This window comes from Gopherus evgoodei, chromosome 3 (genome assembly GCF_007399415.2).
Source record: "Gopherus evgoodei ecotype Sinaloan lineage chromosome 3, rGopEvg1_v1.p, whole genome shotgun sequence".
Taxonomy (NCBI): domain Eukaryota; kingdom Metazoa; phylum Chordata; order Testudines; family Testudinidae; genus Gopherus; species Gopherus evgoodei.
The window spans coordinates 45835956-45849832 of NC_044324.1; the positions used below are offsets into that span (position 1 = coordinate 45835956).

The window sequence follows — 13877 nt, forward strand, 5'->3', positions numbered from 1 at the left end:
TCATAATACTGAATGTTTTTATAAATGTGTAATTTTAAATAAGTATTTGTATTTCTCTTGTTATAGGCTCTATGGATCACCTCTGAACATAGATTTATTTCCTGCTCTTATGGTAGAAGATTTAGTTCCTGGTAGCCGATTGGGGCCAACTTTGATGTGTCTATTGAGTACACAGTTTAAACGTCTTCGAGATGGAGACAGGTAAAGCCAAAATGCCCATGGAAAACTTAAGTGAATTTAGAATAGATTTTTTTTTCATTTTTTAAATTGTTTAGTGACTTTTTTCAAATTCAAACTCTGTTTTCTTTTTCTTTTATGATCTGGCTATAGAAGTGAAAGTGATAAAAAGCTGATTTTATAGTTTGTCAAAGCAGCTGAAATAATAGCTATGCTTATTTATTTTTAAGACCTGTTATCTTTTATGGTGAAAATAGCATATAAAGCTCCAACAGGCAATACAGTGTAGCTAACTGAGCAGGGGACTGGGACCCAGGAGCTCCTAACTTTCCTATTTCTAACATTGTTTGACTGGTCTTGTGCAAATTACTGCTCAGGCTACTTCACTGTAAATTGAAGAAAAACTTTCTTCAGTGATTGTCCACGTGTATTCCACTTCCGATGCACGTGCATCCATATGTGTGAGATTGGATTCTGTTGGGCAGCAATGTCCACTGGGGCCTTTCCTGCACTCTTACTTCCTGTGGCTGCAAGATGGAAACCCTGTAATGTCCACTTCTCTGCATACTGTGTAACTTTACTAGTTGTGTGTGTATGTGACCAGTTAGCTAGTAATACTGGCATAGTTATTGTAGTGGGTTTTTTGTTGTTGTTTTTTATACCTATTAGCTGTATGTAAAAACAACAACAACAAAATCCTCTTCTTAGTGTTTGGGACTTTCCCCACCCTAATGGGGATTAGCTGCTATGGCTGAAATGAAGCCCCTGGGCTTCAAAACTTACCCTGTGAAGCAACTATTTCATTTAATGACAGACACTGAATGTGCCTCTTTTGTCTTGGAGAGGATCATTTGCCCAATAAATGCTAGATCTGTTGCTTTTTCTCCAAAAGCATGTAGAAGGCAAGAGAGGCCCATCTTAAACGTTTTCTATGGGAGCAAGTTTCTTCAGAACAGAAGGAAAAAAGAAAGCCAACTGGGCCTCAGCGGGCTTCCAGCAGGTCCTCCTGTGACCTGCTGCCCAACTCAGCTCCCAGGCTCACACTTAAAAAAAAACTTCATCCACTGAGACCAGCAGAGCAGCCAAGTCATATCCTTCACTTAGTTGTCTGAAAGGGGTCAGAAGGGGCATAGTTCCCACAGTAAGTGCAGGCCTTGGTTATTACCCTCCCTGAAACCTAATAAAAGGAGTCATAGATCTCACAGTACTTGGCCAAAGGGTTGTTCACAGCCCAAATTTGGCTCCTCTGACAACCTGGCAAAACCTGGTCCCTGAGCCCATAGGGTGCTGTCTCAGGCAGCAGTCCACATTTTGCTGGCACCAACCTCTCAGTAGTAATATTGATGCACACAGTGCCGCTGACTCTTGCAGCACGGATGCTCCTGACACTGACTTTCTTGGCATCAAAATTATTCTTAGTACTGAGTGATCTGGCAAGGAAACCTAGCTCTGTTACCACCAATAGATGTCGATCTCCCTTCTCTGTGAAATTTGTGGTTCCTTGAGAAGGACATCTGGCACTGACTCACATTATACCCCAGTAAGAACAGGAAAGTGAGGAAGAACACTTGCAAATAGAGAAGCACTTGTTTTTTTTCGAGTGCTTGCTCATATCCATTCCAGTTAGGTGTGCACGTGCCACATGCATGTTCGTCAGAAGATTTTTACCCTAGCAACACTCGGTGGGCCGGCAAGGCGCCCCCTGGACTGGCGCTGCTATGGTGCCAGATATATACCCCTGCCGACACATCCGCCCCTCAGTTCCTTCTTACTGCCCGTGTCGGTCGTTGGAACAGTGAAGCGCGGCTTAACTGATCTCCACCTCCCTAGCTATTCGCTCGTTCTAATCGTTATTCTGTATATAGTTCAATATTCTATATTTCTAGTTAGTTTTATTAGTTCTTTGTAGTAGTTATTGTATGTAGTTAAGAGGGATCGGGGATTAGCCCCCACCCCTCACCCAGTACCGGGGCCCATGCCCAGTTCACCGGGCTTCAAACTGTGCTTGGCCTGTCATTTGCCGATGCCCACAGGAGACCCTCATGACTCCTATCTCAAGTGCTTGGGCGAATCCCACCTCTCAGACAAGTGCCGCATCTGCAAGGCTTTCAAGCCCCAGACGAGAAAGGAGCGGGACATTCGTCTCAAGCAGCTCCTGATGGAGGCAGCTCTAACTCCTCCATCTTCGGCACCGACTGCTGCACCGGGGACAAGTGCCTCCTCCGCACCGGAGCGCATGGGCACCGTAAAGGCTCCTTGACACCAGCCATCACCGGCCAAGGCTCCTGCCTGGCACCACTCTCTCTCCCTGAGGATCAAGACGCATAAGACTCCTGCGGCTCCCATGCCTACACCGCAGTCAGAGCGCCTAACTAAGTCAGACCACCTGGCACCGTCAGCTGCCACGGCACCGACGTCTTCTGCGCCGTTGATTCCGGTCTCGCAAGAGCCATCAGGTCCGGTGCCTACCAGCTCCCCGGCACACACCGTGGTTGAGCTTATCGTGCCCTCCACGCTGGAGACGTTCTCTACGGAAAGGGAGTTGATTGCCTTGGCGGAGCCTGAGCTGCCTCAACCGCCTGCACCGCCGGTGACCATCCTCGCCCGGCACCACCGAACGTCGCCGGTCACTATCCAAGTCCTGCAGACGCTCTCAGTCCCGTCATCGATCCCTGTCCCAACGCTGCTCGCAGTCCCGGTACCGCTCTCTCTAGGTACTGGTCGTACTCGCGGCACGGCTCGAGATCCCGAACCGATACTCTCAGCACTGATCCAGGTCCTGGCACCACTCGCGGCACCGCACATCTTGCAGCCGATCCCGGTGCAGAGATTCAAGGCACCAGTTGACCTCCCGGCACCGCGCCAGTAGCAGGTCCCAGTCTCACTCAGTACCTGTATGACTCCTGGTACCGTTCTCTGGTGCCTCATGGAGATGGTTCGACTAGTCGCAGAGACCCTCCCCAAATGGTCTCAGCTCCTCTGTGGCCTTCTCGGCACCCATTCGTATCATCCCATGTGGACAGTGCTTCCTATGGGGATTCGGACGCTCACAGCAGGTTCACCCAAGGAACCCACGACCCGGACCAGGGACCTCATCAGTGGTCCTTTTGGACGCCTTGGGCTTATCACCAAGCCCAAGGTGAACCCGCTGTGCCATCACGCTCCGGTCCGTCAGAACATCGCGTGCCCGAGGCTACTGTCAGCTGACCTCCCCCTGCTGGTATGGAGGAAACTGCTGCCCCCGCACCAGACCCCCACAATCTGCCGGCTCCGGATGTCCCCCAGGATCAGGAGTCGGTACAGGATCCACTCGTCCCGGGGGTTTCATCCTCCTCCTCTCCGGATGAAACAGTAGCAGGGACATCATCATTGGGCCCACCTCCAATTGACCTCAGGTCACACCAGGACCTCCTGTGACATGTCTCCCAGAATATCAACTTGCCAGTAGAGGAGGTTTCAGAGGTGGAAGACCCGGTGATAAGTATATTGTCGGTGGAGGAACCAACCAGAGTGGCCCTGCCGTTCATTTGTTCGATCCAGGCTAGGGCAGACACCATCTGTCAATCCCCGGCATCCATCCCACCCACAGCCAGAGGGGTCGAACGGAAATATATGGTGCCCTCCAAAGGGTATGAGTACCTATATGTGCACCTCCTCCCTGTTCATTGGTTGTACAGTCCGTCAATGAGCGGGAGCGCCACGGCGAACAAGCCGCTGCACCTAAATCAAGGGAGGCTCAGCGTATGGACTTGTTGGGACGGAAAATCTATTCCGCGGGAGGCCTCCAACTCAGGGTGGCAAACCAACAAGCCTTGCTGAGTAGATACAATTACAACACCTGGGAGGCAGTAGGGAAGTTTACAGAGCTGGTCCCGCAAGACTCCCACCAGGAATTTACAGCACTACTGGAGGAAGGAAAGAAAGTAGTGCGGACCTCTCTACAGGCCTTGCTGGATGCCGCGGATTCGGCAGCTAGAACGGTCGGCTCTGGAATCGCCATGCAACGTATATCATGTCTGCAAGTGTCAGGCCTGCCACCTGAACTTCAGCACACTATACAAGACTTACCATTTGATGGCCAGGTTCTATTCTCACAGAAGACGGACCCTAGGCTACAGAGTCTGAAAGACAATCGCGTAATCATGCATTCGCTCGGAATGCATACGCCTCAGACTCAAAGAAGATTCTTCCACTCCCAACCTCAGAACCCTTACCCTCCGCCTAGGCCAAGGCAAGACTTTACCAGAAGGCAAGGTTGTACCAACTGCAGACATCAGTCTGGACCTCAAGGGGGTAACAATTCCGGTCCCACCAAGCCAATAGCGGGACCCAAATCAAACTTTTGAGGGTGCGCCCGAGAGCAGTGTATCAATTGTCTCCCAGGATCCTTTTCAGTTTTACAACTGCCTTTCCCCGTTCCTCCCTGCGTGGTCCCAATTAACCTCGGATCTTTGAGTCCTACGCATGGTGGAGTTTGGATACCATCTTCAGTTTACTTCACCCCCTCCCTTTCAACCCCCCTCCTCGTCCCTCTTCAGGGACCCCTCTCACGAGCAACTCCTCCTGCAAGAGGTTAGGAGACTTCTTGCAATGGGGGCTATAGAGGAGGTACCGAAGGAATTAAGGGGCAAGGGGTTTTATTCCCGATATTTCCTAATCCCCAAGGCGAAAGGGGGCCTCCGGCCTATCCTAGGCCTGCGACGACTAAATAGGTTCATGAAAAAGTTCAAGTTCCGCATGATATCCCTGGGGACCATCATCCCTTCCCTGGATCCCGGAGATTGGTACGCCGCTCTCGATATGAAGGATGCGTATTTCCACATTGCAATTTACCCTCCACACAGACGGTATCTACGCTTTGTGGTGAACCATCAACACTGTCAGTTTACGGTCCTTCCCTTTGGCCTCTCCACAGCCCTCGGGTATTCACGAAGTGTGTGGCGGTAGTCACCGCCTCCCTCTGTCGTCGTCGAATACATGTCTTCCCATACCTCGATGACTGGCTTTTTCGAGGGACCTCCGAGGCACAGGTCACCAGTTATGTGAACATCATCAAGGACCTATTCATGCATCTAGGCCTGATAATCAATTTGGAAAATTCTACTCTAGTGCCGACGCAAAGGATAGAGTTCATCGGGGCCATCCTGGACGCCAATCTTGCAACAGCCAGTTTGCGTCTACCTCGTTTTCAGGCAATAGTCTCACTTATACAAAGACTTCAAAGCTTCCCGATGACCTCAGCTCGCACTTGCCTTGGCCTCCTCGGTCATATGGCTGCATGCACATTCGTGACAAAGCACGCCAGACTGCGCATGCGTCACTTTCAGACGTGGCTCGCCTCAGCCTACCATCCAGGCAGAGACACCATAGATATTGTAATCACAATTCTACCAAGCATCCTCAGCTCCCTCGACTGGTGGCTGACGCCATCCCTGGTGTGTGCAGGCCTGCCTTTCCATCCACCACAGCCTTCTGCGTCCCTAACAATGGACGCGTCATCTCTCGGCTGGGGTGATCACCTAGGGCACCTTCGCACTCAAGGCCTTTGGTCATCTCGGGAGTTGGTGTTTCACAGAAATGTCTGAGAACTGAGAGCAGTTCGACTGGCGTGCCAAGTATCCCAGCGCCATCTACAGGGTCGTTGTGTTGCAGTGTTCACAGACAACACAACGGCCATGTATTACATAAACAAGCAGGGAGGGACACGATCCTCCCCCCTTTGTCAAGAGGTGATACAACTATGGGACTTTTGCATAGCCCACTCAATAGATCTGGTAGCGTCTATTGATAGAAAGATAACTTTCTCCCAGGAGTCCGAAACACTCTGGCAGATCAACTGAGCAGATCCTTCCTGTCTCATGAGTGGTCCATCCGTCCGAACATTCTCCATTCTGTCTTCCGGAAGTGGGGGTTTCCCCACATTAGACCTCTTTGCCTCCCAAGAGAACAGAAAATGCCAGGTGTTCTGCTCCCTGCAAGGTTGCTCCCCGGGCTCCCTCTTGGACGCATTCCTAATCCTGTGGAAGGGGCACCTATTTTATGCCTTCCCACCTTTTCCTCTCATCCACAGAGTCCTACTCAAGCTCCGCAGGGACAGAACCCAACTAATCCTCATCGCTCCGGCACGGCCGAGACAGCATTGGTACACCCTGTTGCTCGACCTCTCTATGGCAGACCCGATCCCCCTGCCGCTATGCCCGGACCTCATAACGCAGGACTTCGGCAGGCTTCACCACCCAGACCTGCAGTCCCTTCATCTGACAGCGTGGCTGCTGTATGGTTGAGCCAATCTGAGTTGCGTTGTTTCACCTCAGTACAACAGGTGCTGCCGGGAAGCAGAAAGCCTTCCACGCGGACGACATATCTCGCCAAGTGGAAGCACTTCTCCCACTGGTGTGCTCAGCGTAACTTTATCCCCGAAGGTGTATCGGTCCCCATTATCTTGGACTATTTATGGTCCCTCAAGGACCAGGGACTCGCGATCGCTTCTCTAAGGGTGCATCTTGCAGCTATTTCTGCATTCCACCCTGGGGAAACTGGCAGTTCTGTCTTTTCTCACCCCATGGTTTCTAGATTCCTTAAGGGCTTGGAGCGGCTGTACCCGCAGGTCAAGTGCCCAACCCCTACTTGGGATCTAAACCTAGTGTTGGCTAGGCTTATGGGTTCCCCCTTTGAGCCTTTAGCCACATGCTTGCTGCTGTACCTTTCCTGGAAGACAGCCTTCCTAGTTGCTATTACCGTGGCTAGACGTGCCTCGGAACTTCGAGCTTTGACTGCGGATCCCCCGTATACGGTATTCCACAAGGACAAGTACGGCTGCGTCCGCACCCGGCATTCCTCCCTAAGGTGGTCTCTGCCTTCCACGTTAATCAAGACATCTTTCTACCAGTCTTTTTCCCGAAGCCGCACTCATTGCTCCGGGAACAATAGCTGCATACTTTGAATGTCCGCAGGGCTCTCGCCTTTTATATCGAGAGAACCAAACCCTTTCGACGTTCGCCTCAGCTCTTTGTAGCTGTTGCAGAGTACGTGAAGGGCATGCCAGTCTCTTCCCAACGGATTTCATCTTGGGTGACATCCTGTATCCGGACATGCTATAACCTGGCTCACGTTCCGACTGGCCATCTCACCGCCCATTCTACTCGGGCTCAAGCCTCATCTGCCGCTTTCCTGGCCCATGTTCCCATCCAGGAAATATGTCGCTTGGCTATCTGGTCTTCCATCCACACCTTTGCATCACACTACACATTGGTTCAGCAGTCCAGAGACGATGCCGCCTTCGTCTCAGCGGTCTTACGTTCCGCAACGTCTCACTCCGACCTGACCGCCTAGGTAAGGCTTGGGAATCACCTAACTGGAATGGATATGAGCAAGCACTCGAAGAAGAAAAGACAATTACTCACCTTTGTAACTGTTGTTCTTCAAGATGTGTTGCTCATATCCATTCCAAACCCGCCCTCCTTCCCCACTGTTGGAGTAGCCAGCAAGAAGGAACTGAGGGGCAGATGTGTCGGCAGGGGTATATATCTGGCACCATAACGGCACCACTCCGGGGTCACCCTGCCGGCCCACCGAGTGTTGCTAGGGTAAAAATCTTCCAACGAACGTGCACACAGCGCGCGCACACCTAACTGGAATGGATATGAGCAACACATCTCAAAGAACAACAGTTACAAAGGTGAGTAACCGTCTTATCTCAGCAGTGATCTCCTCTTCCTCACCAGATGAAGCAGTTGTGCACTCCACATCCATTCAGTCTGACTATTTTAAAAAAATTTCAGGAACTTCTGCATCACATGGTAGACACATAAATTCAAGAATTTAGGGAGAAACCTCTGTAAGTATTTTGTAGCTGAGGGACAACTGGTAACTCAGACATTTCTGCAGATAGCATAAAACGCATTGGACATGGCAGAACAATCAATGACAAATTCCACTGCCTTGCACAGGGCTTCATGGTTACAGTCTTAGAGAGTACAAAGGCGGTCCAGGCAGCTACTGAGGTCCTCCCGTTTGAAGATTATAACTCAAGAACTGATAAAGCCTTATGCTCTATAAAAGATTAAAGAGCTATTGTCCATTTCTTGGCAGCTACTTGCCAGCCCCTAAGACAAAGCAGACCTGGTCACAAACCACTCTAGATAAAAGTTTTTTCATGTATTATTATAACCCTTGAAAATACTGTCTACATCAGTAGCAAGCATGTTCCAGATGCATGGAAGAAATCGAAACAAGACTATCGATGAAGAAAGGCGATCCAAAAGAATTGAGCAACTATCATCTGATCACAATCCTCTCACAAGATCTTCACCCATGTCATACTCAGTTGAATTAAGAAGGATCTTGAAATGCATGAAACCAGAGAACAGGCTGGTTTCCACTCAGGGTATTCAACAATTGATCACGTCCACTCAGTTCGGCAGCTCTTTGAAAAAACACAAGAAATACAAAGTATCATTGTGTCTTGAATTTGTCGACTCCAGAAAGGCATTTGACTTGGTATCAATGCTGTACTCAACGCGCTCAGCGAAATTGGAATCGACCTGAGGTACATTGACCTGCTGGAAGAAATTAACTGCAATTGTTTGACAGAGAGAACATTATTCAATGTCCTGTGCATTATTATTATTGATAGAGGAGTCAGACAGTCACTGAAGCTGTTTTCAGCCGTATTGGAGTCACGGTTAAAGAAATTGTACTGGGTAAAAGGAATCCGAATTGATGGAGAACAGCTGATGCATCTTCTCTTCACTGCTGATTGTGTAATATTGGCAAAGGACACATGATAACTGGAGAAATTGCAGTAATTACAAACACTTTTGCATGATATTGGGTTGGAAGTGTACACTTTGAAGATGAAGAGTATGTGGAGTGAGCATTGTGCAGCAGGAATCATCACTGTAAACAGGAAAATAATTGAGGAGATCGAAAAATATATTTACCTGGGTCAGCAGGTGAACAGAGACAACTCATTTGAAAGGGAATGCAGTAGGAGGAGAAAGGCAGGGAGGGGAAGTTTCAACAGAATAAAGACATCTCTAACGGATTGTGAACTTCCCATGAAGAAAAGAAGTTGAACTCCAGTATTCTGCCAGCAATTATATATGGAGCAAAAAGCTAGTCAATGAGGAAAGCGGAGGAAGAAAAATTTGCTGTCACTCAGAGAGCAATGAAAAGGCAAATGTGTAAGATATCGGTCCATGATCACATACTGAATCAAGAGATTGGAAGGTGTACAGAAGTGACCGATGTTGTGCAGGCAATGTAGGACACAAAGCAGAGATGGGCAGGTCATGTAATCCGTAGGGAAGACTGAATCCCTAGAGACCACACGCAGCAGCTGGGCAGACCGAAAACATGCTGGGCCAATCCCATGACAGAACTCTTTGACCAGAAATGGAAAGAATGTGCTCACAACAAAATGGAATGGTGTGGCATCGACTTGCATTCATGGAGGGATGGACAGGGACAAGCTGGACAAAGGTAATTATAATCCACAAAGATCATGTGAGCCACCAAGGAAGGAGCAAAGTTTCCAACGCAGAGGCTCTCTTCCTTTGATGCTGCACCCCTAGATCCACCTCATGGCAGCAAGTTTGGACACCATCATTGAGAGCTATATAGAGCGTTTGGAGAATCAGTACCTTTCTTGCCACCCCCATATCCGGCAACCACCTTTTTATTTTTTAGAGGCTTGGAATTGATTTAACTCAAACCACTGGGTTTTAGAGATTAACCGTGTGAGGTATTATCCATTTGCAGTCCCTTCTTACCCCTCCTCAAGGACTCCTCTTACAAAAAATGATTAAAGAAAGAAGTGAATTCCCTTCTAAATCTCTGAACAGTGGAAGAAGAGCCTCTGGAGTTAAAAGGGGAATGGGTTTTGCTTCCATTATTGTATAATCCCTAAGAACAAGGGAGACAAGCATCCAGTACTAGATTTGAGACAACTCAAATAGCTTCATCCGTCATTTCAAATTCAGTTTGGTAATTCTAGCCTCTATAATCTTATCCTTAGATCCTCAAAAATGGTTCACAGCTCTCAGTTTAGAAGTCACATACTTTCACATATCAATTCACCTGGCGCACAGAAAATAACTAAGATTCCAAGTGGGAACTTCTCACTACCAGTACAAAGTCCTTCCCTTTGGTCTTTCAACAAAACCAAGAGTATTCAGCAAGTGATTGACAAGCTCATCTTAGAAGGCAAGGGATCTAGATATGCCAGTACTCGATGACTGGCTTATTCGAGGAAGATCACCATGGCAGGTGAACGATTCTATTCACTTAGTCCTACATCTTTTCACCACACCAGATCTCAGAATCTAAAAAGGAAAGTCAATCACTGTTGCAAACCCAGAAACTAGAGTTCATATGGGTAGTGCTAGATTCCCCATCAGCAAGGGCTGATCTGCTACAGGACAGATTCAAGACCAAGGTAGACCTCATCGACCAGCTGCAAGCTCACCCAAAGACTTGAGCATGTCTCTCACTTACGCCACATAGCATGCCAGATTTCACCTCTGTTTCATAGAAATGTGGTTGAAAATCATGTATCTGTCCCACATACATCACATGGACATGAGGACACAGGTGCCCTGAGAAGCCTTCTCATTATTAAATTGGTGGAAGGACTCTCCCATGTGTGCAAAGGAGTACTGATTTCTCCAGCTGTATCTACCTATCAAAACACTGTGACTTCCATGCTCAGGGGGGAGCCCACCTAGACCACCCCCAGGTCTGTGACCCAAGTTGCCTACAGTAGCCCACACTGAGAATGCCAAGGTCAGGGCAGGCTGCAGAAAGGAGAGCAGATTCTCCCAAACCTGGTGCTTAACAATGTAGTTAGATTCACCAGCCAGTCACAAACTGTGCTCCTGGTCCCCCCACAAGTTATCAAGGAGCTGGGGGTGGGGGAAGAAGACTGCACTGCCCTTTTTATTGCATTCCATTCTTTGGCTCACAATCGCAAATAGGTCCAGTAAAGTGAGAAGTTATTTAAAACTGTATGCACTTTATAAAATGTTCTTCCAATCCCCAAAGGGCCAACCACAGTACCAGATCGATATTAGTTTGGATCTTACCCAAAATATCATGCTGCCAGCAATCCCTTAGTATCTAAAACTAAAGGTTTTATTATAAATGAAAAGAAAAGAAAGAGAAGAGAGATGTTAAATGGCCAAAGCAGTCAGATACATACACATTACTTCAGAGTCGATATATCAGGTTTTAGCAACACTGGTGAGTTTGCTGGCTTGTAAAGTCCCCCTGGAACGTCTCCAAAGCTTGGGTGAATATATTAGTCCTTTTCAGTTTGTAGAGAAGTTACTCCAGAGGTGAGAAGCAGGATTGAAGACAAAATGGAGAAGATGTAGCTGCCTTTTTATATCCTTTGTCATGTGGCTTGGCTTGTACATCCTTTATCCCAAACACAAGCTCACAGCACACGGGCGTGGAAAAGCTCTTGGAGTCTCCTGTCCACAAGCATGTCACTACATGTCCTGCTGACTCATAGGTGTAGACCCTGGATTCTCTCTGTTGGTTCATTGTACAGTTGATTGCCCTTGATGGGCCATTAAGCAGGCTGGATAGTGCTGATGCCAATCTGTATGGAGATGTCACTCAGAAAGACAGCACAAGTTTGAGATACAGATATATCACATATCAGAGGGGTAGCCGTGTTAGTCTGGATCTGTAAAAGCAGCAAAGAATCCTGTGGCATCTTATAGACTAACAGGCGTTTTGGAGCATGAGCTTTCGTGGGTGAATACCCACTTCATCAAATGCATGTAGTGGAAATTTCCAGGGGCAGGTATATATATGCAGGCAAGCTAGAGATAATGAGGTTAGTTCAATCAGGGAGGATGATGCCTTGTTCTAGCAGTTGCGGTGTGAAAACCAAGGGAGGAGAAACTGGTTTTGTAGTTGGCAAGCCATTCACAGTCTTTGTTTAATCCTGAGCTGATGATGTCAAATTTGCAGATGAACTGAAGCTCAGCAGTTTCTCTTTGAAGTCTGGTCCTTCATGAAACAAAGATGATACGTACATATAAACAAGATTATCATACTTAGAAAATCATAACTTTTGTACTGATTCCTTCCATGGCATACCTTGTAATATTCATTTTCTATTTTGTAATATTAGTATCAATAATATTATAAATGGTCACCCATATTCCATACAGCATCACAAGGCACGAGGCCTCTGGACTGCCAAAGAGATTCACATAAATGTTCTGGAACTCAGAGCTATTTGTCTAGGATGCAAAGCTTTTCTTCTTATGCTGTGGGCTAACAGTTGAAGAAATGACAGACAACACAACAGCAATGTTTTATGTCAACAAACAGAAAGGAATACAATTGTCTCTCCTTTGCTAAGCAAGTTCATCTCTGGAATTGGTGCACTCATCAACAGATTGTACCAGTAATTCTGCTGCTACCAGACTTTCAGAATGTCCTGCTGGACCAGCTCTCTCATCTGCAAGTTGCCCACTAAGGATTTGAGCCTGCAAACCATCTTCTGCAGGTGAGGATAATCATCAGTGTTGCTTCAGATAAGGGAGGGAGTTTTGGGGAAAGGCTGAATACAGTCTTCTTGTCAGATGTTTTCCTTATCTCATGAACTCTGAGAATAAAGTGTACCTATCCGCTGATTATATAAGTGAGGCAATATCTTTTATTGGACCAACTTCTGTTGGTGAGAGAGACAAGCTTTCAATCTTACAAAGAGCAGTGACACTTGGGGTCATTTTCCCAAACTAAAGCAGAGATCTTTCTAAGCTCAAAAGCTTGTCTCACTAATGGAAGTTGGTCCAATAAAAGATATTACCTCACCCACCTTATCCAGGACCGGCGCTAGGGGTTTGAGCGCCCTAGGCGCACGGCCATTTCTCCGCCCCGCACACTGGTCCCCCGGCTCCGCAGTCCTGCGTGCGGATAGTCGGCTACTCCCGCGGCTCCGGTGGAGCCGCCGCAGTTGTGCGAGCAGCCGACTGTCTGCAGGCACAACTGCGGCAGCTCCACTGGAGCCGTGGACCAGCGGACCCTCCACAGGCAGCACTGCGGCAGCTCCACCGGAGCCGCCTGCCGCCTCCTCCGGCAAAATGCCGCCCCCTAATAATGCTGGCACCCTAGGCGATTGCCTAAGCCGCCTAAATGCAAGGCTGTCCCTGACCTTATCTCTTTCTGTCAATGAAAGAAGCTGTTTAGCTGAAGTCCGGAATATTTTTGTGCATAGCAGGAAGGACTCTACTAGATTGACCTATGCACTTAAATGGAACAGGTTCTTTATTTGGACAACACTATGCCACTTGTCTCCCTTAGAAGTCACAGTTCCTACTATTCTGATCTATCTGATATGGCTAAAGCATTCAGAGCTATCCATCAGCGCCATAAGGGTACATCGAGCAGCAATATCATCCTCCCATTCTACGGGAAACCATATTTTCTCACCCTATAGTTGCTATATTCCTTAGGGGGCTTATTTCATCTGTTTCCCACTTTCTATGAGCCCCCTTCCTTTTGGAACCTCAGTATAGTGTTAGATGGGTTAATGGGGACCCCCTTCTGAGCTATTAGAAACTTGCTTTCAATATCATCTTTCTGTGAAAATGATCTTTTTAGTGACTATAACATCAGCTTGAAAAGGTAAAGGAGATGCAGGTCCTCACTTTACACTGTGTTTCACACAGATGAAGTGA

General features: G+C 47.9%; 1 protein-coding gene across 2 annotated transcripts in view; it reads left to right on the forward strand.

Moving 5' to 3' along the window:
• Window positions 1-13877, forward strand: part of PXDN (peroxidasin) — a 165026-nt gene that overhangs the window by 113913 nt on the left and 37236 nt on the right. For both annotated transcript variants that reach the window (XM_030555520.1, XM_030555521.1), the window contains one exon: window positions 67-201. In XM_030555520.1, the coding sequence (XP_030411380.1) occupies window positions 67-201 (135 nt within the window). The remainder of the gene's footprint in view (window positions 1-66; window positions 202-13877) is intronic.